Source organism: Thyridium curvatum, assembly GCF_004353045.1.
Source record: "Thyridium curvatum strain D216 chromosome Unknown NODE_18_length_519074_cov_76.432364, whole genome shotgun sequence".
NCBI classification, from domain to species: Eukaryota; Fungi; Ascomycota; class Sordariomycetes; order Thyridiales; family Thyridiaceae; genus Thyridium; species Thyridium curvatum.
Genome location: NW_022156773.1, coordinates 281,441 through 307,638, shown reverse-complemented (window position 1 = coordinate 307,638; position 26,198 = coordinate 281,441). Strand labels below are relative to the sequence as shown.

The 26,198-nt window shown below is 57.0% G+C and overlaps 5 protein-coding genes across 5 annotated transcripts; 1 reads left to right on the top strand and 4 right to left on the bottom strand.

The window, feature by feature from the left end:
• Positions 1-1,566: 1,566 nt before the first annotated feature.
• On the bottom strand, positions 1,567-4,862 carry E0L32_003991 (uncharacterized protein; the record flags this gene model as incomplete). The annotated part of the gene is made up of 2 exons (XM_031138353.1): positions 1,567-2,784; positions 3,489-4,862. 2 exons carry the CDS (start codon positions 4,860-4,862, stop codon positions 1,567-1,569), a joined length of 2,592 nt encoding a protein of 863 aa, XP_030998053.1.
• A 5,247-nt stretch (positions 4,863-10,109) lies between these two features.
• On the bottom strand, positions 10,110-11,762 carry E0L32_003990 (uncharacterized protein; the record flags this gene model as incomplete). The annotated part of the gene is made up of 1 exon (XM_031138352.1): positions 10,110-11,762. The coding sequence occupies one exon, from the start codon at positions 11,760-11,762 to the stop codon at positions 10,110-10,112; it is 1,653 nt and encodes a 550-aa protein (XP_030998052.1).
• A 1,992-nt stretch (positions 11,763-13,754) lies between these two features.
• E0L32_003989 (uncharacterized protein) lies at positions 13,755-16,026 on the top strand (the record flags this gene model as incomplete). The annotated part of the gene is made up of 4 exons (XM_031138351.1): positions 13,755-14,287; positions 14,336-14,538; positions 14,595-15,021; positions 15,081-16,026. The coding sequence occupies 4 exons, from the start codon at positions 13,755-13,757 to the stop codon at positions 16,024-16,026; spliced, it is 2,109 nt and encodes a 702-aa protein (XP_030998051.1).
• Positions 16,027-16,394: 368 nt separating this feature from the next.
• Positions 16,395-19,786, bottom strand: E0L32_003988 (uncharacterized protein; the record flags this gene model as incomplete). Its single annotated transcript, XM_031138347.1, has 3 exons — positions 16,395-18,527; positions 18,598-18,960; positions 19,016-19,786. 3 exons carry the CDS (start codon positions 19,784-19,786, stop codon positions 16,395-16,397), a joined length of 3,267 nt encoding a protein of 1,088 aa, XP_030998050.1.
• Positions 19,787-21,406: 1,620 nt separating this feature from the next.
• On the bottom strand, positions 21,407-25,994 carry E0L32_003987 (uncharacterized protein; the record flags this gene model as incomplete). Its single annotated transcript, XM_031138346.1, has 11 exons — positions 21,407-21,916; positions 21,970-22,008; positions 22,071-22,108; positions 22,162-22,236; positions 22,299-23,231; positions 23,289-23,673; positions 23,725-24,579; positions 24,644-25,015; positions 25,070-25,578; positions 25,663-25,773; positions 25,826-25,994. The coding sequence occupies 11 exons, from the start codon at positions 25,992-25,994 to the stop codon at positions 21,407-21,409; spliced, it is 3,996 nt and encodes a 1,331-aa protein (XP_030998049.1).
• Positions 25,995-26,198: the final 204 nt, after the last annotated feature.

The following is a 26,198-nucleotide window of genomic DNA, read 5'->3' as shown; positions in this document are numbered from 1 at the left end:
ATTTGACTTTGTTGTTCTTGTCTGTTCTTTGACAGCGAAGGCTCTGTTACGTTACTGTAGGGCAAAGGGGCCCCTCTCTGGCCCGGACCACACGACGGGAGATGCTGAACTGCCGGGCCTACTTGTTGCTCCTGTTGGGCTGAGAGGAGGGGGGATGTGCACAGTGGTGTGGACGTTGGAAGTGCACGACGTATCAGAGGGTGACGATCTCGAGAGCGAAGGAGGCAATGGCTAGTATGAAAACGGAAAGTGAAGCGAGCTATACCCCGTATCTCTATCTAGAGCGAGATCCCAACGTCTCGGGACGAGACATGACAAAGGAAGCCCTCGTGGCTTTCCCTGCGGGGGGGGGGGGGGGGGGGGGGGGGGCAGCGAATAAGTGGAAGAGGTTGACTGGTCTGCTTTGGTTTGTAGCTTTCCAAGCAGGGACCTAAACAAATTCGTTACGACTAAGAAAGTACATAAGTAAGGTTGTGGTTGCTACAAGGAAGCGATGGTGTGTGTAGTAGCTATGTAGAAGAGGGAAGGGTTGGCGATCACAACTTGATTAGCTTTGCAGTCTCTCAAGCTACAATCGGCGATCAAGCAGATACCTAGATATCAAGATCAGATGTCACATTTGCGTCTGGCCTGGGGTTGTTGGCTCCCTTCGGAGTTTTGAATGCACGGCGGTCGAAGCTCGAGTCCACATCCCTGTTGCCCTAAAGTGCGCCACATCGCAAGTCCAGTACGGTAGTAGACGCTAAATCGGCACAGGCCTGGACCCTGCTGTTGCTCAGGCCGGAGACCTGTTTGACAGCGGTTGTTGTAAGTGCATATTGTGCCCTGAGGCTAGTGTTCCTCTCGAAAAGAGCGTTTCATCTTGCCGGCCTACCCAAACCCAGGTAACTCAAACTTGAGGTACCTCGCTTCTCTTGCCAAACGAGACATCATATGGCGCCTTGGCAAATGGCAAACGAGATGAGTGGTATCATTAGCATTTCTGATTGACCGACTAGCTAGCTACCTAAGATAGAAGAGAGCTTTGTCGCATTAGACGTACGGTGCGTACGATGAGGTCAAATGTCTTTTCGCTCGCTGCATGTGAACAGTGTGAAAGTCTATGTGGGCCGCACACAAGTATTCCCAGAAGTAATTCAAAGGTAGAGACAGACTGACAGGGAAAGAGACAAGAAAAGCACGTAGGTTGTACAATGCGGGTAGGCCGAGGTATCAATTTTGCCTCTCTTGGGCTTTGCGTTTCGCCGTGATTTCCCGTAAACAGACCAGAACAGACCAGAACAGACCAGGACCAAGGAAAAGAAACAGACAGTCAGACCGATTAGAACACGCAGACACATAGCCAGCCAGCTAGAATGGGAAAAGAGAAAGACGGATAAGAAAAAAAAAAGGTAAATGCAAAAGGAAAAAAAAGAACAGTGGCCTCATTCAATAACCAGAAGAAAACACACTACCACCACCACCACCACAATCTATGCCTAACTCGTACACAGTCTCTTCTCTCATGTGCCAGCCTCCACAACAAGCAAGCGGCGCCAAAAGGGATCAGCGACAAACTGCAGTTGGTCACTGGAAAGAGAAACCACCGTCGCTCCCGCCATCGACACTGCCAGCACCGGCCTCAGAGCCAGGAGTAGTCTGCGTCCACTCCCGGGGGTACTGGCAGCTGCTGCCATCAAGCAGCTGGGCCACGTCCTCCGCAGAGGAAGCGCCCGCAAACAGGGGTAGGTTGCCCTCAGGCGACGAGCCCGCCTCGTAGACGTCGACCACGTCGCCCAGGCCGTAGGGGAAACCGCCGCCGCTGCCGGCGCTGCCCTGCGAAAAGAGCATACCGCTGGCGCTGGCGCCCTCGGCACACGACTGCTGCGACTGCGACTGCGTCAGGAAGGGCGCCGCCAAGTCGCTGCCGCCGCCGTCGGTGGGCGTCAGGGGCTCGTCGGCCAGGGACTCGCTCTTGACGGTCGGCGCGCGGGCCATCATCAGGCCGGGCGGCGGGACGACCACACCGCCGTCGTAGTGCTGCTGCTGTTGCTGCTGCTGATGGTACTCCGGCGCAGCGTCCGTGGGGGAGATGTAGTCGTACAGCCGGTGGTACTGATGCGAGGCCGCCGCCGGGGGAGGGTAAGTTCCGTAGTGCGCCGCGGTCTCGAGGCCGAGCATCTCCATCTCCGGGGCGGTGCCGTACGCGCCGCTGCTGTCGAGGCTGCCGTAGTGGCCCCCCGCGTAGGCGGCGCGGACCTGCGGGTACACGCCGGCGGGCTGGCCGCGCATGTAGTAGCCCTCTGCGCCGCCGGCGCTCCGCGGCTGCTGCTGCTGCTGCTGCTGGGCCATCATCTTGGCGCGGGACCTATGGCTCGAGAGGCCGCCCTTGCGGCCGGACACGGCGCGCGCGGGCAGGTAGTGGTGCTGCTGATGGTGATGGGCAGCAGCGGCAGCAGCAGCGGCGGCGGCCTTGCTCTTGCTGGCGGCCTGCTTGCGGTAGCGCGTCGTGCTGATGACGTAGCCCTGCTGGATGGCGAAGGGAGCCAGGACCCATTCCGAAGGCGGCTTGGGCTGCGCCGCGGCGCCGCCGTTCTTCCTGGAGTTATGCCTCCCCGTGCTGTTTGACGATGTCTTGCTTCTCGTTGTTGTTCCGGCTCCGGCGGCGGCGGCAGCAGCAGGAGCATCGATAGCGACAGCGACGTCGTCATCCTCCTGCGTCGTGGTGACGGAGGTCCCCGACGAGGACTGCTTGGTCGTAGTCTGCGGCGGCGGCGGTACTTTGCGCTCGCGCTTGATGAAGGCCTGGTAGTGGAGTGAAAGTAAGTATCAATGTACCGCTAGGATTTTAACTCCAGGGGAGTGGGAGGCTTGACTCTGTTGGGAAAGGAGCTGTTTCGGGGACCAAGTGAGCCGGCCTCTTCAGGGCTTGGCACGTTGCTTGACTTGACTCCAGTGAACCAACACCGCCTAGCTGGGGGGACGATCGACCCTAGGCCTTGCTTCCCCGGACTGTGCTAGCGACTTGACTAGCTGGAGCGGCTGGGGTTGCCCCTGTAGTGATCTCGACTGAAAGTAACAGCAATCAAGCCTTTGGGGGTGAGGTGGGGGGGAACGGATTTGAGAGGTGTGTAGGTACTGTGCAAGCTTAAAGTGTGTAGTAAGTAGTATGTGTCTGTGTTTTCTTGTCTTCTTCTCGCTGTGTCGTTTCGTAGCTCGGTCTTTTTTTTGACAGACAACGTCCGGGGCGTGTAATTGGAGAGACACTGGAGCCCACCACCACCACACAACACACACACACACACACACACACACACACACACACACACACACACACAATCCTGTGTCAGAGCCATGTGCCCTGCTAGCGCAGAGACACCGGGTCTAACTCTCCGAGAACCGTGTACTACACGAATGTCTCGAGAAAGCATAGAGGAGAGGAGCACTGCTGTTGCTACTGAGGGTGGTGTGGTGTGCGAACAAGAAACTGACAGAAAAGACCAACTCACATCGTTCATGCTGAGGTTATGCCGTATGCTGTTCTGCCACCCCTGGCCCTGGCCCTTGGCCTTGTTGGTGTTGTCCCGGAACCACTGGTACAGCTCCTGGATGGTCATGGCGTGCGTCGGCACGCTCATGAACGCCTTGAAGATGAGCTGCGCGTACGGCTCGTCGGCCTCTGCTGCTGCTGACGCCGTGCCCGCGACGGAACCCGCGCGCGTGTCAAACGGCGGGGCCGGGCCCATCATCATGGGATGGGCGTTGTGGCCGCCGCTGTGCATGTCGAGGTGGTGCTCCGGGTAGTGCACGGCGTAGCGCTCGCGGGGCAGGCCGTCCTCGACCTTGACGAGGTGGTGGTGGTGGTAGCTCTGCCCGGCCGCCATGTCGTACTCCGAGTTGCTCATCATGTCGTCCTGCGGGAGCGGGTTGTGCATGCCCATGTCGTAGGGGTCGCCGGCGACGAGGTAGCTTGTCGGGGAGTGGTAGGCCGACGGCGGCGGCGCCGCACCGGCGTCGTAGTTGGCGCCGCCGGCGGAGGAGCCGGCGTCGTAGGAGGCGCCTGCGTAGGGGACGGGCATGGGATAGACCGACGGCTGGGTCGCGGAGGGCAGGCCGTCGATGACGACGCTGCTGTCCTCGTCCTCGCAGCAGGGCATGTTGTCCGACAGCCACATCTCGGTGCGGTCGTTCTTCGCATCTTGCTGGTGGTCCATCATGACCGACGAGGAGAGCGGTGTCGCGGCCCACGAGTAAGGAGAGGAGCACGAGCGCTGGAGCGAGGAGGCCAGCGCGGCTTGCTGCTGCTGGAGGAGGAGGTGGTGGTGTCGGTGGTTGTGCAAGGGCGAGGATGCAGAAGAGGAAGAGGACGCCGGCGGGGAGCAGCAGGGGGAGAAGGTCTGGGCCTTGAGGGTGTTGGAGCGGCCGGACGAGAGGAGGCTGCTGCTGGCTGGCGTGAGGTCTTCTTCTCTGAGCAACGAAGGGGAAGAAGAGCTGTGGACGGAGTAGTTTTCATAACTGTCCGCGGGGATCCCTGCCTGAGTTGGCGACGAGGAGAAGGCCGATAGGGGAGGGGTCCAGATGCTGCCCTCAGCCGTGGCGGTTGTGGTGGTGGACCTCGCGCCAATGCTGCTGGTCGTGGTCGCTGTGCTGCTCCTAGCCATGGGCCGACTCGCTTGCTGGAGCTGTCTTTGCCGGCTCAGCGGAGAGGGCGGCAAGGGGCTGCGCGAGAGAGGAGTCATCATGGACGGCTGCTTGACCCCGGAGAAGCTCCGGCTGCTACTGCTGCTGCTGATGCTTGTGCGGCCGCGGAGGAGGGTCTGCGGCGTGTTACCGGCGGCGCTTGATGTTTCCACGTGGCTGTGGTGGTTTGCGAAGAAGGGCATGGTCCCGGGGAAGGTTGATTGCGTCGTGCAAGAGGATGTCGCGCCGGGGGTCGTGGAGGTGACAAAGTTGTATTTGTCGATACTGTTGCTTCTGCTGCTGGTTTCAGATGACAAACCTCCGAGATGGACGAGAGTCATTCTCTGTCGGGAACTTTTGCGCTGGTCTTTCCTTTTGCTTCTGTGCCTCTCTCTCTCTCTCTCTCTCTTGCCGACTCAATGAGGTCAAGAGTATTTTCCTATTTTGGGCAGAGTGACACTGCCGAAGCGAGAGGCAAGGTGATTGATTGTCTGAAGTGCTCCCGGGGAGACCGTGCCTTGCAGGATGTCTCTGTGTATCAAGGGATATACAAGGTGTTCTGCCTCCGAGGGATGGATATTACAATGGGGCAGGAGAGGCAAGATGGATGAGTGCAGTCGCAGTGTAAGAGTGAAAAGGGGGGAAGCGGGTGTTGCTCGGTATATGGCACTTTTCCCAAAGGAAGCAAAATAGGCAATGTGCAGGGAGGTCGGTGCGGTCTAATATTCAAAGACCCTTGGGCCTCGAGAGAGAGTCGACGTGAATGTATCTTCCCTTCTGCCAAGAGCCACGAGTGAGAAGGTTTAGCTTTCGTGCTGGTGGGAATTAAGCAGAGAGGAGCTAGGAGCAAAAGAGGAAAGAGAACGAGGTTCGGTCACCTTGCCTTTTGGCCCAGTCAGTCTTGTGGCCAAAGTCGTATTAGCAAGATCGAGAAGGGGCAAGACAAGAGGAGACAAGCATGCGAGAACGGGATGGCGTTGTGGTCCCAAGAACCGGGGACCCTTCTTGATATTTGGGATTAAGGTTGGCGTAGCGGTAGCCATTCGCTCGACTTACAAGACTAGGCGCAATGGTTAACGGCCGAGCCCAGCAAGGGCAGGTCAACCAGGAGCGGCACTAGGCCAATACATTGGGCGAGAGAGAGAGAGAGAGGGTGTGTGTACATCGAGCGTCAAGTGGAGGGGGGCGTGGCATGTGGAATGTACTAGGTAGATGCCAGGCGAAGCCGCCAGCGCCGCCCATCTCAAGATACATGTGGGATGTACAGTGAGTACTAAGACACGGGCTAGCTCAGGAAGAGCATCATGGGAAGAGACCTTCCCGGTGAAGGGCACCACAATTTCGGCATGCAGTCAAGCTCCGTACCTACCTTGCTACCTACATAGCTGGAGGGAGGGTGAGAGCAGGACTAGCATGTTGGCCGAGGAAGTACATGGACTCATGCAGGCCTAGCATTGCAGGATAGGATTGAGTGTGTGAGGTAGAGGAGAGGTACACCACACTCCCTCTCCGTCTTTTCTGCCTCTTCCCAAAACGGAAAAGAGGCTGCGACCAACACCCACCGCACAACGTCACTCTCGATCTCCTGCCAATCTGGGGCTTGTCCTCGGGCCTCTGGTGCTGTCTCCTGCGCAATGCTGTTGGGCGTTGCAGCCAGTGAGAGATCAGCAGTGGTCCAGAGAGGGACAAAAGGAGAGGCGTGGGGGAAAGAAGAGGCAGAGGCCGTCCTATCATGTGGGCTTTCTCCAGACTACGTGGAAGCAGCACGCACTGCACAGGCCTGCACTGCCTGGCTGCCTGTGCGCCCGTTTGTGCGCATCGTATCCAACATGAGACCGGTCTGGGTATGATGAAAGGGGGCCATGCAAGAAGAGGAGCGTCTGCCACCCCCCTCCCTCGTTTGTGCCATCGTGCGTAAGGAAAACACCCTGTGCATGTGTGAGTGTGTGCGTGTCAAGTGTTAGCAAGAGAGCGCCGGGGGCGCGCGCGCGTGTGTGTGTGGGTGCATATGTAATGTTGGTGTTGCGACTTTGGTACTAAACGGCCCGTCAGCCAAGTGAGGTAGGCATAGGTAATCAGGTAGACACGGGAAGGGCTAGGAAGAGGAAAGAGAAGGGACTGAATGGGGAGCATCGAATGCGATCGAGTGAGCGGAGAGGACATGGCAAGTTCCGTCTTTGATCCCAGGTCCCAACCTCTCACATCCTGGTCGCAAGCGGAGCCTCTGTTTGACAGAAACGGTTTCCCACTAGCCCATCCACCCATCCCTCTCCATCTTCTCCTCACCGGACCTCACCTGAACGAGGCACCCTTCCCACCGTATGAGGGATCCATGGCATCACTCTGGCGCTCGGAGCGAGGCAGAACGGTCTCCAACGTCCAAGTCATTCGCCAGACGAGACTGCGCTACAGAAAGGGTACTGCATACGTGAGGGAGAGCATGGTGGTGCAGTAGAAGCATGTGCGGCGGGTGCGCATCCAACAGAGCTAATTTGAGCTGGCTGAGCTTGAAGATGCACATCTGCACATCTGCATGTTTCTCCTCCTAAAGAGCCTCCTTCCCCACGGACGGGCCTGGCCAGACCCAGAGATACCCACCCAAGAGGCCGAAGAGGCCAAACCAGGCACTGGAGAGCTTCTGTAATGTGCTGGTTTGGGCGACGGACGGGGCTGGTTTTAGGCAAGGTTCCCATTGCAAGGGTCTGGGAAGGACTCCATCCACCGCCCGTCCCCCAAACCGGGTCTCATCCAATGCGCTGGAGAGCAGTGCTCGGGGTAGAGATAGAGCTCGAGGAAATGAGATAGCCGAGTTCCAAGGTTGTAAGCGAACCCGGCCAGTGGGCCAACACGGGCTGGCTCCGGGCTCCATAACGTACGTTGAGACTAGTCAGTGGAGCGATGGGAGTGGGTTTCAGGGCCTGCGTCCGTCAGGGTAGTCTGGCCTCGAAGGATAGGATGGATGGGTGGAATGGATGGACCGATTTGGGGGGGATGGAGCTGTGATGGAGGGTGGTGCTGCAGGTGGGAGTGCCCTCTCTTCTCTTCGTAGTTAAGTGTAAGCTACTAGATTTAGAATGAGGCCAAGTTAGAACTCATATGACAGCCCTGGCAGTTCTGCTCTGCTGAGAGCAAAAGACTAGAGGAAGTGGATGGCGGACCACATGAGCAGCGCGAGTAAGATTCTTCACTGTCAAGAGCTACCTGCTCTCGTCAACCGGGGTCTCTCTCGTGCCGGTCCCGCCACCAACAACCACACTTTTCTCCTACGCAGGTCACCGAGGCACCGAGGATGCGTTTCTACCGGGAAGAGAGAGAACACGCATTCCAGATCGTCGGAGGTCGGCATAACAGAAATGTCCAGTCCGGGCCGCCCAAAGAAAAAAAGTGACATCAGAGCAGAAACGGAGTCAGTCCAGTCCCAGCAGACGGCGATTGCTGGTCGGGACCGTCTTTAGCCTTTGATCGTGGCGCCGTGGCGGGCTGAACTGTCATTGGCGGCAACTATCTTTGTTTGCAAATTACTTCAGTCATTGCATGGACTACGCTACCTGACCTAGGTAGGTAGCAGCTAGCTAGCCAGGTACTGTACGTATCGTTTTCTCCGCTCGCTGCCATCCAGTCAGGGCTCCTCGGCTGGCAGACCATGTGTCTGTCTGTTGGCCCTGCTTGGTGCCTTTCGGCGTTACAAGTTGATTGTGCCTCCCTCCTGCTCATAGGAGCAAGCCGAGATGGCACAAGGGCAGCGGATGACGGGCCCCGTCAGAGACAGGTCTCAACGGAAAGGTGGGAGGCGTAGGGCAGAACACGCAGCACACACACAGAAAATGGTTGAAGAATTTGGTGGAGCAGGCAGTGGGCGAGGGGGGACAAGGGCAGGGGGGATCCGGACGTGCTCTCTCTCTCTCTCACTCTCTCTCTGCTGCCTTGTGTACCTATCTGCGACATCTCAGAAGATCCGGTTGGTTGCAGGTTGCTCTCGGTGGCGCGGCCATTGGCGAATCTCGTTGCCAGCGGCATCGCCGGCCCCCCTTTCCAGAGGGCGGCATCAGAAAGCGGCGGCTGACTGCCGAGCATCTACCTCATGCATGATCATTGAAACGCTGCATCTTCTAGAAGGCCCACAGAAAGGCCGTCGTGGGAAAACAACAATGAAAAAAAAAACAAGGGGAGCATCCACTGCTCTGCATGGCGACATCGCGGGCCGAGCAGACAGCGGAAGGGAAAGGCACGCCAGCACGAGGAAAAGGGCAGACGCCATGCCATGCAGGCAGTGGCAGGTAGTGGGGGGTTCGTGGCAGTGGAGATGAAACATTGCTTCTTTTTTTTTCCTGCCCTCCTTTGATCTCCCATGTTGTCTATTCCGATTGCTCCAATTCGACGCTCGTTGTCGTTGTGCAGCGAGGCAAGTCGTGCGGCGTGCCCATAGCCGTGGACAATGGACAAGCCCGACCGCCGTCCCACTGCTTGCTTGCATGATCTATGTTGCTACGTGAAGGTTCCTCCCCCCTCCCTTTCTTCGGGTGCTGCAGGACACGCTGGCTTCCTCCTCTCCTCGCTTCCTCATGCCAGGCTTGGCTACTGCGACCGCTGGCAACCGCTGTTCCCTCGCCAGAGCCGCATTGCGGTTGTGTAAATGCTCGGGATACCCGTGTGTCCGTTCCTGCGTGGGTGTGCGTAGGTCGTGTTCCTCCTCCCTCTAAACAAGAAGAAAAAAAAATGTTAAGCGAGCCAGGAAACCCTAATAAGCCCGATGTCCAGATGCCGCCCGCCGCCAGACCACGCGAGATACAGCTGCATGCAGGCTGGCAGTCTGCCGGGGAGGGCGGACAAAGGTGAAGGGGTGACGCCCATCACCAGCGGTCAGGCGACACGACAGCTCTCGCCCCGGTAGGTGGCACAACAGGAAAGGGAAGTAGGAAAAAGAAAAAAGGCCCTTGTGTGGTGACCTGCAACAACGGTAGTCGTGACATGCCGCAAGGTCGCACGAATCGTTCGAACCACGGCCCGTCCGTTCGCTTCGTCTCATCTCTATCTCTCTCTCGCCTGGTGTGTGGTGTGGGCGATGCATCCCGCCCTCCTTGCCGCTGATCAGAGCAGACTGTTCCCTTCCGTCCCGCCAGCCACCCCGCCATGACATATCCAGACTTCCCCTTTGGGTCGTTGGCAGCCCAGCCGGCTGCGATCCCGCGAGCCCACACTCCATGATGACTGCATAGCCAGGGGTTCTGCATACGACGTAGGCACCAGAAACCAGGTTTGCACCCTGGCCCGTTACTCTACTTGCGGTAATAAATCTGTACGCCATGACCTGTCAGTTTTCTGGACTTGTTCCGTGGACTCGGCATCCTCAACCCCGGAACGCTCACCTTTTTGAACTGGAAATGAAGCTGAAGGATACCCTGCAGATTGCGCGAAGAAGGGTCAGCATTGGTCTCTCGCATGGCCACGTATCAAGAACTGGGCGGCTGATCAACACGGATGGCGTCGGCTACGGCCCCTGCTCGTCGGAGGCATGGCCAGCGAACCCGGCATCGTGGCTTGCTGACCGGTTGAAGGTGCAGGAGCAAATCTCTGCGAGGAAAGAAAAGAAATCCCGCACTGGAAAAAGTTTGTGTGTGTCTGGAACTCACCTTGTCGAAGCTGCTCTTGAACCCCCTCTCCTTCTTGGCACTATAATCCCACTCCCGGTCGACGATCCTAAAGGCAATGTCCTCATACGGCGGGCCCGCCACGAACCGGATCAGGCACGTATCCTCCTCGCCCGCGGGGGCAAACGACTCACCCCGACGCCTGCCCCCCTCGCGCACAATCTTGTACGTCGGCGCCTTGGTCTTGTCGATGAGGTCAGGGTAGAAGATGTTGAACTTGTAGCCCTGCACGACCTTGGGCGGCGGGTTGTCGTGGTCGTAGTGCGTCTGGTTGTACTTGTTCCACTCGTAGCCCATCTGCACCCGGTTGAAGTAGCGCGGCTTGCGCGGCCGGTACTTGTCTGCCCACTGAGGCCTGGCACCGCCGCCAGCCACCGCCTCCTCCGCCATGAAGATCTCCTCGTCCTCGCCTATGCCGCGGGCGACCTCGCGCTCGTAGAGGGCCTTGGTGGCCTGCGAGAAGTCCTCCTGACCCGTCTGCGCAAAGCGTTCCGTGCCCGGAGGGGGCGCAGCAGCAGCAGCAGCGTTGCTGGCGGCAGCAGCGGAAAACGTTGTCGCCCTGTTCTTCGAGGAGGTGCCAGATACGGCCACAGACCCTCGAGTGGCAACAAAGGCGGCATCCTGTTCTTCCAGAAGCTTTGCCTTGGCCGGGTTCGACTCCTTGAGCAGCTCTATACGCGCCGCCTTGATCTCCTTGCACACCTTCTTCAGCTTGGCCTTGGCCTTCCACACCAGCAGTCTCTGCAGCAGCGACTCCCAGTAGTCTGTATCAATCGGCTCGTTGGACCGCAGCTTGGCCCGGATCTGCTTCTCCAGCGCCTCGAGCTGCTCAAACGTCTTGGGCTCGAGGATCTTGTCGATGTCCGCCGCCACCGAGCTGACCGCCCTGCCCTCCGGACCTTGTCCCTTCAGGTTCGCCCTCCTGTCATCGCACAGCGCCAGCAGCGCCTTCCAGTACTCGCGGTTGCGCTCGTTGGCCTCGAGCGTCTTGTACGACGAGATATCCCCATCGAGCTCCTTCAGCTGCTCCTCCCCGAGGCCCTCGAGCACCTTCTCCGGCGGCGGCACCTCGATCTCGACATCGTCTTCGTCGTCGTCAAACACGTCGCGGTCGGTGTCGACGAAGCGCAGCGCAAAGGCGAGGTAGTCGATGGGCTTGGCCCGCCCTTCCCGCACGCGGATGTCGGCCTTCTTCTTGGCCTGCTTGAGCACGAACTTGTCCTCGTCGGCGACGAACTTTTGCGACTGCTCGTCGGCCGTCAGGTACTTGGGGTTGCTCGAGGGCCTGTTGGCCGAGGCGGCGGCGGCGGCGGCGACGGCCGCGGGGGGTGTCGCGCGGGCGGAAGAGGGCTTGGTGATGCGGCTGTTTGGGTCGCGGCGGGGCCCGGTGACGTCTCTGTCGCGGCGGGTCGGGGATCGCATGCCCGCGATCATAGCCTTGCGCCCGGGGTCCATGGTGAGCAGGTGTTGCGGCGCGGATGAGAAGCACTGGTCTGCTTTTGCTTGTTCTGTCTCCGCGAGATGTTGATATTTTTTCCACTGTTCTGTCGGGCCTCCAGGTGATGAGCCGCCTAAAACTTTAGGCGGAAAATGCCCCACGTGATGTCACTCAGGGGACCAACACTGTTGCTGTCACATTGGATCAACCCAACCTGGAACCTTGAATTGGATGTTTCGCATGGATTTTTGACATCCAGGGATCCATAAGCAGCAATTGCCGCTCGGGTCTCTTCTTTCTGATGCTTACTTTGGTCTTGTCATCATACCGGGGTCCACGTCCTCAGAAATGATTCTTGTTAGGAAGCTATCCATGTATTACACTACACCTAGTACTAGATGCCCTCCAAGCTCTTCCAGCCGGCGCCACAAGTGAATGCGAGTGCAATCTACCAGAATAGCAGCCAAAATGTGCCAGACCAACATCGCAGACGTCACCTCTCTCATCTGAGCTCAGGAAGCATATACAATCCAAATCAGTCTTGAAAAAAATAGAACGTAGACATGACTGACGAGTAAGACTACGTAGTTCTTTCTCCATCCACAACAATGTCGTCAACCGGGCTAACTCTGGACACAGTCCGTTCTGCCAATGGGGATCTCCTTTCTAAGCAGCCTTTGGTGGCAGTATTCACCGGTGGCACGTCTGGCATAGGAGAGTATACCCTTCGAGCTCTGGCTCGCCACGCCGCCAATGGCAAAGGTGCGCGAATCTACCTCGTGGGTAGAAATCAGAGGGCTGCGGATGCTGTCGCCACCGACTGTTCATCTGAGAGCAAGGCCTAGTTGCATTTTGTCAAAGTAGATGACCTATCATTGCTCAACGATGTAGACCGATGTTGCCAAGAGATCATCCAGCTCGAACAGCAGGCAAGCGAAGATGGCCAGGAACTAATCGACCTGCTCGTCATGTCCCACGCATGCTTGTATCTCGATGATACGCGCCATATGGTCAGTCCACTTCTCTTACCTTCAAGCAGCTGCTGCTGAGATAGAAGGCAGTCGTTCACAGTATTCCTTTAGACACGGCTGAAGGCTTAGACAAGTCATTCTCACTGCTTTACTACTCCCGCCTACGTTTCATGATCCAGCTCTTGCCGTTGCTAGATATCACGCCCTCGCATCCTCTCGGGTCATTTCTGTGCATGCGGGCGGCCTGGGAACAGCATCAAAGAGCCGCTATCTAGATGACTTGTCGTTGCAAAACCCTGCGTATTACAGCTTGCTGCTGTTCGAAACCACACTATACATTTGAAAACTATGTCTTTCGAAATAATTGCCGAGCAACACCCCAACGTCGGTCTGGGACACGTCTATCCGAGTCTAGTCATTACCCAGAGCTTTGGTGACAAGACGTTGCCTTTGTGGTTCAGGTTCACCTAGAAGGTAGTGTCTCCCGTCGCAAGGCTCTTCTCTATCAAGCCGGATGAGATTGGTGAGCGCACGCTGGGCTTCATGTCGCTACGGTTTGGAGGCATACAAGAGACTCGCTCAGACGGTACGAACTGTGTAATCGGTACGAACGGAGAGATCGGGGGTGGAGCGTTCGTTGAAGCACACTGTTCAGGTCAACTCCATTGGACAGTTTTATGAAAGCCTACGAGCAGATGGGTTCAGGGAAAAGGCCTGGTAACACACTATGTACGTGTTTGAAGAGATTTGTGCAGGGATGCCTTTCGGGAGTGATGGCTTGGCAGCACCCAGAATCACACAATCGAACATCTGCCTCTTTGGTGGCAGAATTGGTTCGCTACAGAGAATCGACCAATGCAACCCTGGAGAATTTGCACAAATCATGTTGGTTGTCGTACGTGCATGTGAGGCATGGGCAAAACCCCGCGCTCAAGCCTAACCTCTCAGCGAGACTGATTCCATACCGTAAACGCCGTCGAAAATCAAGTTGAATCCTCACGAGGATCTGGATTAACAGCTTGTTTGCAAGCTTGCAAGATGTCGGAAGAAATCATTGATATCGCCGCCTCGCTCAGCGAGCTTGAGGTCCATTTCCCTCTCAATCTCAACCATCGAGGCCCAGGCAAGCCAAGGTGCGGCGTTTGCCTCTTCAGGCTGGATGAAGATGCAGCACCTTCAAATCTCGATGCGGATGACGTCTCCGGTGAAGGTGACAACTCAATTTCATTTCTTCACTTTGGACGCCGAGCGCTTGAGATCTCTGCTTATCGAGGTTGCCATATTTGTGAAGCCATTCTCAAGTATATCCTTGATTATGGGCGACCGAGAACCTGGAATGAGAAAGTACTCTTTCGACAGGGCCCTGCCATGTCTTTGGCTATTTACGAAGAGGATACCCAGGACTGCGAGGCCCAAGCCACTCGTGTCGGTCGGAGGTTTGACTTCCAGTTCGTTGCCTGGCCTGAGGTCCCCGAAGATGGAAGATTATTAGGAATAAGAAAGAGGATGTGTGTTCAGGGCAACACGAATGGCGAGGTGGCTCTCAACCAGGCGGCGACATGGCTCGAAAGGTGTGTGAGGAACCACCGCCGATGCGATGTTGACGACAACCACTTCAGGCCCACCCGACTTCTCCATCTCGACTCTAGCACGTCTCCTGCAACCGTTCGCTTATTAGAGACAATGACCTGGAAGGGGCAGATCGAATACGCGGCTCTGAGTCATCGATGGAGCTCTGAAACCGAGACAACAAGGTTGCTTCTATCGAACTACCAGAGCAAGCTTATGACGGATGCTTCCGCCGAGGTGCTTCCACGACTTTGTGAGTGAAATATGCTAAGTCTGCAAGTCACATCAGCAAGTAACAACTCTAAAAAGTCCAGGATGTGATTGAAGTACCCTGCAGATTGGGGATCAGATTTGTCTGGATTGATTGCATGTGTATCATCCAGGACGATATTGACGACTGGAACCGAGAAGCTTCCTCTATGGCGTCAATTTATAGGAACTCAAAGATCACCATTTCTGCAAGTCGAAGTTCAGGCTGCGAGGACACCCTCTTTGGTATCGGAACGGCAGAAGCGTGCCGGTTAACAACGGTAGGCGATACTCCGGTCTTTCTCCACGAGAATTCCCTCATCCCATCGCAGAGATATGGCGTGAGACTGGGCATTTCGAGTGGCCCTTACATCGTCGAGGATGGGTGCTACAAGAGGAGCTTCTCGCACCACGTACACTCTACTTCCTTCAAGATGAAGTCATGTGGCAGTGTAATGAGGTTGCAGGCTGTCAATGCGGAGCCTACGTATTTGACGAGCCCAAACATCAATCAACAAGTACACAGCCAGTCGCTGATCTCCGGAGCATCGCGCGTTATGAGTCTTCTCGCCGTAGTGGGAAGCGAGACGTTCGCACAAATCGCTTGCACCTGCTCAAGCGCCCGCCATATATCGAAACCGAGTTAATGGAGGAGCATTTAAACTGGTCCCTATTCGAGAACTGGATGAACGTTGTCAGTATTTACTCACATCGCCGACTGACCAAGGAGGGGGACAAACTGGATGCTCTGGCCGGTATCGCGAGGCAATTTGGGACCGCTAACGGCTGGACATATTGGTGCGGGCTGTGGAAAGAGGATCTTGCTCGCTCTTTATTTTGGTGTCCTGGAGCCACTTACGTACCACATGTATCGTTGAAAGAGAGGCCCAGGACGACTCTTCCGAGCTGGTCGTGGGCATCCATTGCTTCCCCAGTCCAGATTTCCTCTTTCGATGCCCCGGCCGATAATATAATATTCAAGGGCTGTGACATCACCTACCGTAGGGTAACAGATCCCTACCTTGGCGATATCGAGCGAGCAATTCTTACCGTCGAAGGTGACACTTTTCCGGCTTCTCTGATAGGCTTGGACATTACACAGCCTTCAGAGAGCATAGGAAAGTTGAAGAGCGTCAACAGTTTCATGTATAACACGGTGGGCGGTCCATGGGCAAAGGTACTCATTTTTGGTGATTGCGTGGTCAACTTCAACCCGGATTATTTGACCCCCCACGAACGGATGGCACGCAAGATCCCAGTGCTATGCTTGGTGACTAGGCCCTGCGAGGATATCAAGACTCCATTGCAATCGGAAAGTTACGCAAATGGATGGGACAAGTCGATCTGTTGGCACTGCATTGTATTGCAGCCCGTGTACGAAACTGCTTCGCTCTATGAAAGGTTAGGAACTATCAGGCTCGGCAATTATCGAACACCAGAACACTGGAGAAAGGCTTGGAATGTCTCTAGGAGGACACTGCATATAGCGTAGTCCACTGAATCTGATGTGCTGCTCATAATATGCGTGACGAAGTCACATTTCAACTCGTCCTCCGTGCATGCACGTATGGTCCATATAGGAAAGCTGGGAAATAAAATGAGGAGATCTTCATTGTGATGTCCAAAAAAAGGTGCGATACAGCCCAAATGTCTATTTAACAACGTCCCTCTTATATCTACTAGGCGCGTCCCAACTCTCACCAAAAACAGGGTCACAGATCCACCAGCGCGCCGTTTTGCGAGCGAACGGGTATCAAAACCATGGAAACAGAGAAAATGCCAAACAGTTATTAAAAGCACGCAAAAGGACAGGTTTACCCAAAGTTTGCCGCTCAAATATCATCCATTTCCCCCCATGGACTACACATGCGAAGCCCAGACACTGCCCGACATCCCGCCATTCGTCTCGAGCTCGAACCCCCTGATGTTCTCCCCAAAGTTCTGCCAGTCAAAGTTGTCGTCCATGTTGACATCCTCGCCCGACAGCGTCGTCGGCAAGACGGTATTCGCGTCCGTGCCCAGACCGCTGGCCCCAGGCACCACGACGCCAGGCAGGTAGGCTGCGGCGGCAGGATCGCCCGCCGCGAGGCCTGCGGCCGCGTAGGGCGAGTTGTCAAAGTACGGCGCGCTGGGCCACAGCCACGGCGGGAGGTCATTCTTATTGACTACCGGCGCCTGCTGTTGCTGTTGTTGCTGCTGCTGCTGCTGAGGTGGCACGCTCGTGGTGGGCATGTCGATGGGCCAGGTCGTGGCCCGCGTCGTGGAGGGCGTGTTGCCGCTCATGCTGGTGCCGCTGCTCCCGGTGGGGGTCAGACCCGACATTGCGGTGGTGTCGCTGTTATTGTCATTGCTGTTGCCCGCCTGCTGGTGCTGTTGCTGCGGCACGTTCGGGAAATTCCTGAAGTCGCTCATCTGCTGGACGTCGTCGCCGAGGTTGGACGAGTAGAGCATGGGAATCCATTCGTGCGGCTCAAAGGCGGGCTGCGACATGATCGAGTCCATGAACGAGTAGACAGCGCGCGTGTGCATGTTCTGCTCCATCGACTGTCCTTGCGCCTCTCGCGCCCCGGCAACGTCCTGGTTCCCACTTGGTGAAGGACGACTCGCTGGTAAGCCTGCGGCGGGAGATTCCGCCCACGGGGACGGAGCGGCGGGTTTGGCAGTCGACGCCGCGGACTTGCCCGAGTCCGACTCGGCCTTGGTCTTGACCTCAGCCTCCTGCTCCTCCTGCCACTTCTTCTGCAGATGAGGCGGCGGGACACCAATCTTGTCGAGCGGCGGGTCGCCGACGAGCACCCGCCACCGCTGCCGCGCAGCCAGGGCCTTCATGCCGCCGCGGATCGCGTCCATGGACTCGGGCTTGGCCTTGACGCGGTCCTCGCGGTCCAGCTCGACGGCGGCCTGCGGGCTGGCCTTGAGGCGCGCGATCTCGGTCTCGCGGTGGCGGCGGGCCTTGGCGTACAGCTTCTTGAAGGGCAGCCAGATGGCCGAGTGCTCGGCCATCTTCTCGATGTCGAGGGTCGAGTTGGGCGCGAGGAAGGCGGCGTTGAGGGCGGCCCAGGCGCGCTCGACGCTCGAGCTCCACTCGCGGTGCGCGACCTCCATCATGACGTAGGCGACGGCGTGCCACTGCGTGTACGTCTGGAAGATCCAGCGGTACTGCTTGGTGCGCGGGTCGTTGTTGAGCAGGTGGTTGCACTCGAAGATCTCGGTCGCGGCGGCGAAGAGGCGGTCGCGCACGTCGCTCGACAGGTCCTCGTTGCCCGGCCCGCGGAACAGGAAGGGCTGGTAGAGCACGAGGACGAGCTTGGCGATGATGACGCGCGCGACGTTGGCGGCGATCCAGAAGAAGGGGTTGGTCTCGCGCGACGAGTCGCGGAAGTACTGGTTCTCGATGCGCTCGTAGACGCCTCGCAGCACCGACTCGCGCAGCTCGAGCGACTTGAGCGCCTCCTCGGGGCACTGCTCGTTGGAGCCGGCCGCCGTGGCCGTGTGCAGGCGGCGGCCGACCTGGCAGATCTCGCACCGGATGACGGTGAAGGTGGTGTCGGTCGACCCGGAGCGCTCCGGCGGCAGCTCCTTGCTCTCCGGGCTGATGTCCTTGTCGTTGATGTTGAGGGGGATGCGCGTGTCGTGCGTCGACTCGAGGATCGTCAGGTCGGTGCCCTGGTCTTCGGCAGACCGCAGGTCGATCATGCAGATGGCCCACCAGAGGCGGCGGCGCATCTCGATCTCGAAGGGGGTGAGGTTGTCGAAGTTCGTGCCGTCGCGCTGCAGGCCCATCGACTGCGCGATGCGGATGCCCAGCCCGGTCAAGGTCCAGGCAGCCCTGGCGTCGTCGTTGCGCCTGACGAAGGCGAGGTACAGAACGAAGGCCTGTAGGGTAGTCAGGTCGGAAGAGGTCAGGAATTGTGCCCTGGCCAGTGCTTGCTCGAGGGCGAATCGGTGTTGCGCGAGGAGCTTTGTGCGGTCGGCGTTGAAGTTCTTCATCACCTAAAAGCGCTGTCTGTTAGCAACAAATTGCAATTGCAGCGTGAAGAGCGCGTGCGCGTCTGATACTCACATCTTCGTCATCCATGGACGTGAGAGCACCGAAATACATGGCAAACATGAGCGCCTCGGTCTGGGGCACCAAGCTCTCAGGATTCCTCGACGCGCGCACCAGCTTGTCCATGGTAGGGATGTGCAGGACTTTGACGAGCGGATCGACATTCTCCTGATATATCTGCCACATGTAAGCCGCTTGCGAGGGCAGCGGGTGGTATTTCTTGAGATCGAGATCGGAGGAGCGGTAGCCGAACAGGAACGCGTGGTGAACGGCCTGGGAGGAGTTGTCGGCGGGCTCGTCTACGTCGCTTCCGGCCTCTGACTGCTCGGTGTCGTCTGAGGTCAGGCCCAGCTCGGCACTGGCGCGCAGTTCATCCAGCTAAATGCAAAGGTCAGTTTGGTCCGACAATTATGAGCTGTATAGGTCGACGTACCTCGTCATTGATCTTGGACCAAAACGCGCTGGAAACATATCGCGTCCTGCCGGCATCATTGATGACCAGCCGTCCAAACTTCTTCCGCACCTCGCCGGTCGATGTCCGCTTCGGCGGCGGGAATGTCGGGTTGTACCCGGTGGTAAAGATGCCCGAATTGGGCGGACCTGAGGGGCTATTTCCCTCCTGCCCCGGACGAGGCGAGTCATGGCTCCTGTTGCTCCCGCCGCTGACGCTGCCCATCGTGCGATCCGCGACCGCCGTCGCGGACCCTGCTTCGCCGAAGCCGTACATGGCCTCGGGCGAGTTGCCGCTGCTGGACTGGTGCCTCGACGTCTCGACCTCGATCTGGCCGCTCAGCTCCTCGACGATGCCCTCGAGCTTGCGCAGGCGCTTGAGCAGCTCGACCTCGCGCTCGCTCGACTGCGCCTTGCTGCCGCCGGCCGCGGCGTTGGGGTCCCTGCGCCTGGGCCGGCGGGGCGCGCGCTCGGGGGGCGGGAAGACGCAGGGGATCTGGGCGCGGCGGCAGTTGGCGCAGGGCATGGTCTTGTCGCAGCGGACCTTGCGGCGGCGGCAGGTGACGCAGCTGCGCGGGTTCATGTCGCCGCTGGGCACGGTGTTGGGCGTGTAGACCGAGGCGCCGCGGGGCAGCGACTGCACGAGCTGGTTGACGCTGGCGGTCGAGGGGATGGGCCCCGGTTCGTGGTCCGAGGCATTGTCGTCGTGGTCGTGCGTGCTCCCGGGGGAGTCAGCGCCGATGCTCTCGGTCATGGCGCTGGGGTGCGGCCGGCCGGCTGGCTATGGATCGAGGCGCGGATTATATCGTCTACGGATATTGAGAGAGAGGGAGAGAGGGAGAGAGGGAGAGAGGGAGAGAGGGAGAGAGGACGAAATTTTAGGTCTTGTGTCGCAGTAACGGAATTCCGGTCGTCGCTGAATCGAGGCGATCGGTGGTTGGATTGAGAGCTGACTCGCCCGCCAATGCGATGTCGAATGTCTGCTTTTCACGCACTCCTCGTGCCGATTGCGCCCATCTGAGCCTCGAGAACTGGCTGACGATGCGCTTCAACCTCCAGTAGCAAATGTTTTGCAGGCTGGAATTGCAGAGGTCTGTCTGGCAGCCTCCTCGGAAGTGCGATGTGGTGGTGCGAAGTCGGGACGGCTTGGGGCCGTTGGCCGATCCTAGGACGAAAAAGCTTATATATGATCACCCCAGAACGCTATTCACAGGTGGGCGCGAGGCGGTGGATGCGTGTCAGACGGCCAGAACCGACTCTGGCCGCTCTCTATGTCTCACGGCCAAGCCACCCAACCCGGCTTTCGTCACGGCTCTTGCTGGCGGAGGGAACTAACTACAGGACCTACGGGAGGACATGTCGGTCCAGAGTGACAAAACGAGCACTGAGATTCATGGGGAGAGACGGTGATAAAACACTGCGGCCGCAGGGTCTCCGCGGAAGCTCCATTGTCCATGGCCTCCTAGTGAAGCCAAGGCGGAAGATGCCATCATCCATCACGCTGGGCAAGTGGACCTTCGGTAGGCTGCCCTGCAAGGGAAAACCCCTCGATCCCACTCTGCCCACTCTGCCCACTCTGTGAGGGAAAAAGTCTGGCACCAGCACGAGAGGTGCGGGTTAGTGCATCGACCAGGACCACGCCGATAACTCCGCCCGCACCGAGGCCAATGCCTAGCTCCAGAGAAAAGGGCATCACGAGTCAACCGGCGCCCTGCTTTGCCCTGCTTTGCGCTGCTTTGCCCTGCTTAGTCGGATTTACCGTTGTATGCTGGCCCGAAGCAAGGATGGTACACCTGTTTTTGTTCCTGGCAGTCTATCCGTCTCCGAATCTGCAGACTAAGGAAGGACTGCATCTAGCAAATGCAATATACACCCATAACGTTGAACGATCCTTGCCAAGGATACGTGTCAAGTAAGCACCTTTCCACTCCGCGACCGGCAGCCCTACAGCAATAACCTTGTTTTTGGAAAGTTGCGATTACTCAGCTTGATTGCCAATGGTTGGTGAAGCCGATGGACAGCGGCGGGGAGCTCTGTGGGCTGAAGGGCTGGCTGAGCGAGACGCGGCACATTCAACTTCTTCACGTTCAATGCTGGTCAGATCACCCAATTGCTTCTGTTGTCGGCCTTTCACGCCTGTAGATCCCGCCCCACAGAGATTCCCGGCCGGTCTGTTGACCCATCGCCGAGGCCGAACTCTCGGGCAATTCACACTGCCTGCCCGCCTCAAATCCCGGGAAGCAACGCCGGCAAGCAACATGACGTTCTGATCGAACCGAACCATATTGCAATTGGTTGCTTATCGGAAAGTTCGATATACTGTAGCAGCCGACGCATCCATTGTAATAATCCGGGATTGTTCCTTGATTTCCCCTCACGATGCTGCCAATTGCTCCGAGAGGAAATTGTGGTAGCTCCCTGAGGCACGAGGGTATGGCTCGGCACCGCCATCTCCTCCCGTATGCCCATTTGTATGCCCATTCGTCAGAGCAACTCTATCAGCATGGCCGTTCGTGACTTGCTCTACCGGCTTGCCCCAGCCGCCGCCGCCAGGCGTGTGAATAACAAACCTGTCACCAGTCTCCATCTCAATGAGACCCCGGGGACCACACTGGATCCACTTGTAGCTGCCGTCCGGTTCTCCCCGTGCCCAAAAGTTTACACCGAGGGAGCCATCTTCACCTCCTTTCATCCCGAACGGCTTTCGAACTCTGTGTTCGGTGATGATGGAGAATGTCAAGGGAACGCGGCACTCGAACGAGCGGACGATTCCGTCGCCCCCATTCCATTTGCCCCGTCCCCCACTGCCTCGTCGGATAGAGAACTCTCGAATGAGAATGGGCAGACGTCTTTCCAACAACTCGATATCCGTTGTCCGAGTGTTCTGGCATCGCTGTTAACAGAGGCAAATCTGCCAAACGGGGCTTGGGCACTTACAGTCATGTGGATTTGAACAGCAGAGACACCATGGTGGCCCTGTTTAGCATACAGATGTTAGTGCACGGGGTAGTCTAGAAGAACGAGGTTGTGTTTAATACCTCTGAAGCTCCTTCTCCTCCGCAGATCGTCTCACCATCTAGTCTGTGTTAGCGGGAGTTGACTTTGAGCCATACAAGCAAGGTCACTCACATTTGTAACCGTAAGCCAACTGCGGAGTTCCGTCGCTGTCGTATCCAGAAACCCCAAAGAATGCCACGCAGTTCACTGCAGAGCCGTGTTAGTTGCCTATTTGAACAACCGTAATTTCTTATCGACGGAAACCTTACTGTCTCCCTGCGATGCAGCCGCTGCATCAAAGGCCTTGATCAGAAGCTCAGCTAGGCGCTGGGACGTATGCGTATTTCCGCAGCACACGGCTGCTCCTGCCGACGGGTTCAAGAAGCAGCCCTTTGGAATGATCACGTTGACAGGAGCCAGGCATCCCTGATTCAAAGGAATGTCGACGCCAATGAGGAGCCGGAGGATGTAAATGATGGCCGAGTTTGTGATCGCAGGAGGGGCGTTGAAGTTGCCGTACATCTCGTTCGACGTGCCGGTGAAGTCAAAGGTGGCACCGCCATCCTCCTCGATAGTGATGGCGACCTTCATGATGGCGCCATTATCCATACCTTCTTCGGCATGGAGGACGACGGGCCCCCTCCTCTCGCGGGTCTGCTTGAGGAACGAGCGCACAGCCATTTCAGCATTGCGCTGGATCTCTGCCATGTAGAAATGAACGGTAGGCCGGCCGTACTCTGCCATTAGCGTGGCAATAAGCTGGCTTCCCTTGGCGTTGGCCGCGATCTGAGCCTTGAGGTCTGATAGATTCTCGTTGATCTTGCGGCTGGGCGTGACCCGACGGTATTTGCCTGGCTCGGTCAGGATCTTGCAGATGCCCTCTTCATCAAAGTGCCCATCACGGACAAGGAAGAAGGACTTGATCAAGGCACCTTCCTGCCACAGGAAAGTGGAATTAGGAGGCATAGATGTCCCTTCCAGACCACCAATGTCTGTGTGATGGCCACGAGAGGCGGTATAGAAGCAGATAGTCTTGCCATCATTCTCAAAAACTGGGGTAATGACGGTAATATCGGGCAGATGGGTGCCTCCGGCCTCTGGATGATTGGTTACGAGAACATCTCCTGGTTTGAGGTTGCCCTTGTGTAGTTCATGTTGGTACTTGACTGCATAGCTCATACTGCCGAGATGAACAGGGACATCTAAACAGTTGAATTAGGCAAACGTTCTGCTGCGAGATTCAAGAAAGACATACTTACGTGGTGCATTGGCAACCAAGTCTCCACCGGGGCCGAAGATGGCGCAAGAAAAGTCCAGCCTCTCTTTGATGTTCAATGAGATGCTGGTCTTCTGGAGGGCCATACCCATTTGCTCGGCAATGCTCATGAAACGGTGCGAAAAGACACTGAGCTTGATCGGATCGACAAACCTGGTGGTTTCGTCGCCTGCGTCCTGAACAGGAGCTGAAGGCATCTCGATGACCACGTGGGAGGACAAAATCTTGGCCACAGCACCAGGCACCACAACAATGGTCTGGGTGTTGTCGATCACGATAGCGGGCCCGGATATCGCACTGCCGTTGGGAATTCGATCTAATTTATAAACCTTGGAGTCTAAAAGCTCCCCAGAGAAGAACACGGGTGTCTAGGAAGAAGATTAGTAGAATACTATCCTGGCACGAGAGGGCAGACTTACCATTGCAGCGCTCTCAATCGTCGATTCTGAGAATTTGACGTTGGCCAATTCCTTCACGAGGACATCGGAGTCTGTCGTAGTATTACCACCCTTCCCGACGCCACGGACTCGCACATCATCTACGACGACTCTGTGGTCGTGAGGGAAGGAGAAGGACAGCTCCCGTAGGTGGGTCGACTCGAGCGCAGCACGCCAATCGCCATCTTCGGGCTGCTGTATCATAAAGTTGGTGTTTGTGCCGTGGTATCTCAGGTTCAGGTATAATTCGTGTTCGATGGCCTCAGGGGAGACTCCTTGAGACAACAGGCTTCCCATGACAGACTTCTTGAGCACGCTGATTCTGCCATCGAGTTTGACAAGCGCTTCATCTGACAGATTCTCACTGCTCGGCTCTTGCGCCTCCTGAACCACCTCGGCAAGGGCTATTCCATAGGCAGATAGAATACTGGAGTACTTGTGGATGATCACCCGTTGAATACCGAGCTTGGCTGCGATTTCGCAAGCGTGCTGGCCGCCAGCCCCTCCAAAGACAGCAAGATTGTGCTGTCTTGTTTCAAAGCCACGGGCCTCTGTAATGGCGCGGATGGGCCGGCACATCGACTCGTTGGCAACGGTGAGAAAACCGTAAGCTACTTCCTGAGGTGTCATGGAACGTCCAGTCTCGGCGTTGATAACCTTCGTCAGCTCCTCGAACTTTTGAGCGACGACCTCGGTGTCGAGAGGCAGATCCTCATTAGGGCCAAAGATGGCGGGAAAGAATGATGGCAGGATGCGGCCGAGGAAGAGATTAGCATCTGTCACGGTCAACGGCCCGCCTTTGCGATACGCGGCAGGGCCAGGATGGGCACCAGCGCTCTGTCAAGGAGTTAGGAAACACGTATTGCATATAGATCAATGACGACACACGGGGTTTGTTTACCTCTGGTCCCACCTTGAACAGACCGTTCGTCCAGAAGAGCATGCTGCCGCCGCCCGCAGCAACAGTGTTGATGTCTAGCTGGGGACTCTGAATCGACACGCCTGCCGTTGTCGTCTCGAACACATGCTCGAAATTACCACCGAAACGTGAGACGTCGGTGCTGGTACCGCCCATGTCGAAGCCGATAAGGGGAGTACTGCCATCATAGGATGTTCTGCCATAACCAACAACGCCGCCGGCGGGGCCGCTCAGAATACCACCAAGACCATTAAACTTGTCGTAACTCGTGAGACCACCATCACTCTGCATGAACTGGCAGTTCACACTATCGAGATTGTTGTCTTTGAATCTGCGAGCAAATCCGTATACGTACTAGACTCGGTTAATTCAGCTGATCAGACTCGCTCTGGGGAGCCTTCAACGTACTTCCTTGATCTTGGGGGTCAGATAGGCATCTGCTGTAGCAGAGCTACCACGTGGGATCATTTTGACCATGCCGCCAGCAACGGTGGACGACACGGAGATGTGACTGAAGCCAAGCTCAGCAGCAATCTCAGCCACACGGGTTTCATGGTTCGGGTACAGGTAGGAATGCGCCAGGCAGATGGCAATAACATCAATACCCTTTGCACGGATGGCTGACAACTTCTCTCGAACCTCATTTTCATCAAGGGGCTTCAGAATTCGGAGAAGATCTCCCGTGATGCCCTTCACCAGAACCCCAGGTGTCTCAGCAAGACCAAACCTGGGGTCTTCGGGAAAGCCTTCAAAGGCAATCCGCTCTGAGATCTCACAGACTTCGTCATAGAGAAGATCTGGCTTTTTGATGGCAATCTCGAAAAGCTTCGGACGAGACTGATAGCCAATTTCGAGTACATCGCGAAACCCTTCAGTGACAACGAGTGCATGCTGCGTTCCTTTACGTTCGAGCAGAGCTGAGCGGTGTCAGATAGAGTCTAATAAGATGATTGCAGATGTTTCCATCGCCCTAGAAAGATAGAAGTGCCAAGGGAGCTTACCATTAGTCGCTACTGTTGTTCCCATGCGTATGGAACGAAGCAGGTCCTTTGGGAGCAGCTCTGAACGTGGCAGGCTGCGTCCCGTGACGGTTTCTAATACACGTCGAATTCCTGTCGCACGTCAGATATTAGTTGTTAGATAAGGATTATGACAGACACGTACCTTCTGCTGGCGCGTCATCGTAGCTCTCCGGGTTCACTGAGAGCAACTTGATGACCAGGTCTTTGCGCCCGGGGATCTTGGCCCAAACATCGGTGAATGTCCCGCCACGATCTATGGCAATCTCAATGCTTTTCGGTTCGACCGCACCAAACGCAGCCCCTATAGCCATGGTGCCTGTTTAAAGAGTGACGGGGTTTGGAACAGCGATAAGTGTATCTACTGTTATCGGATGTAGGCGCGGGACGACGGGGTTCTTTAAGCATCGACGGACAATGTTCTCCCAAGTCCTCCTTCGTTCCATAAATCGTCTCTGGTGAATCCGTGTTACCCATCATCGCCTGCCTTTGGTCGATGATGATCCGAAGCGCGCCGA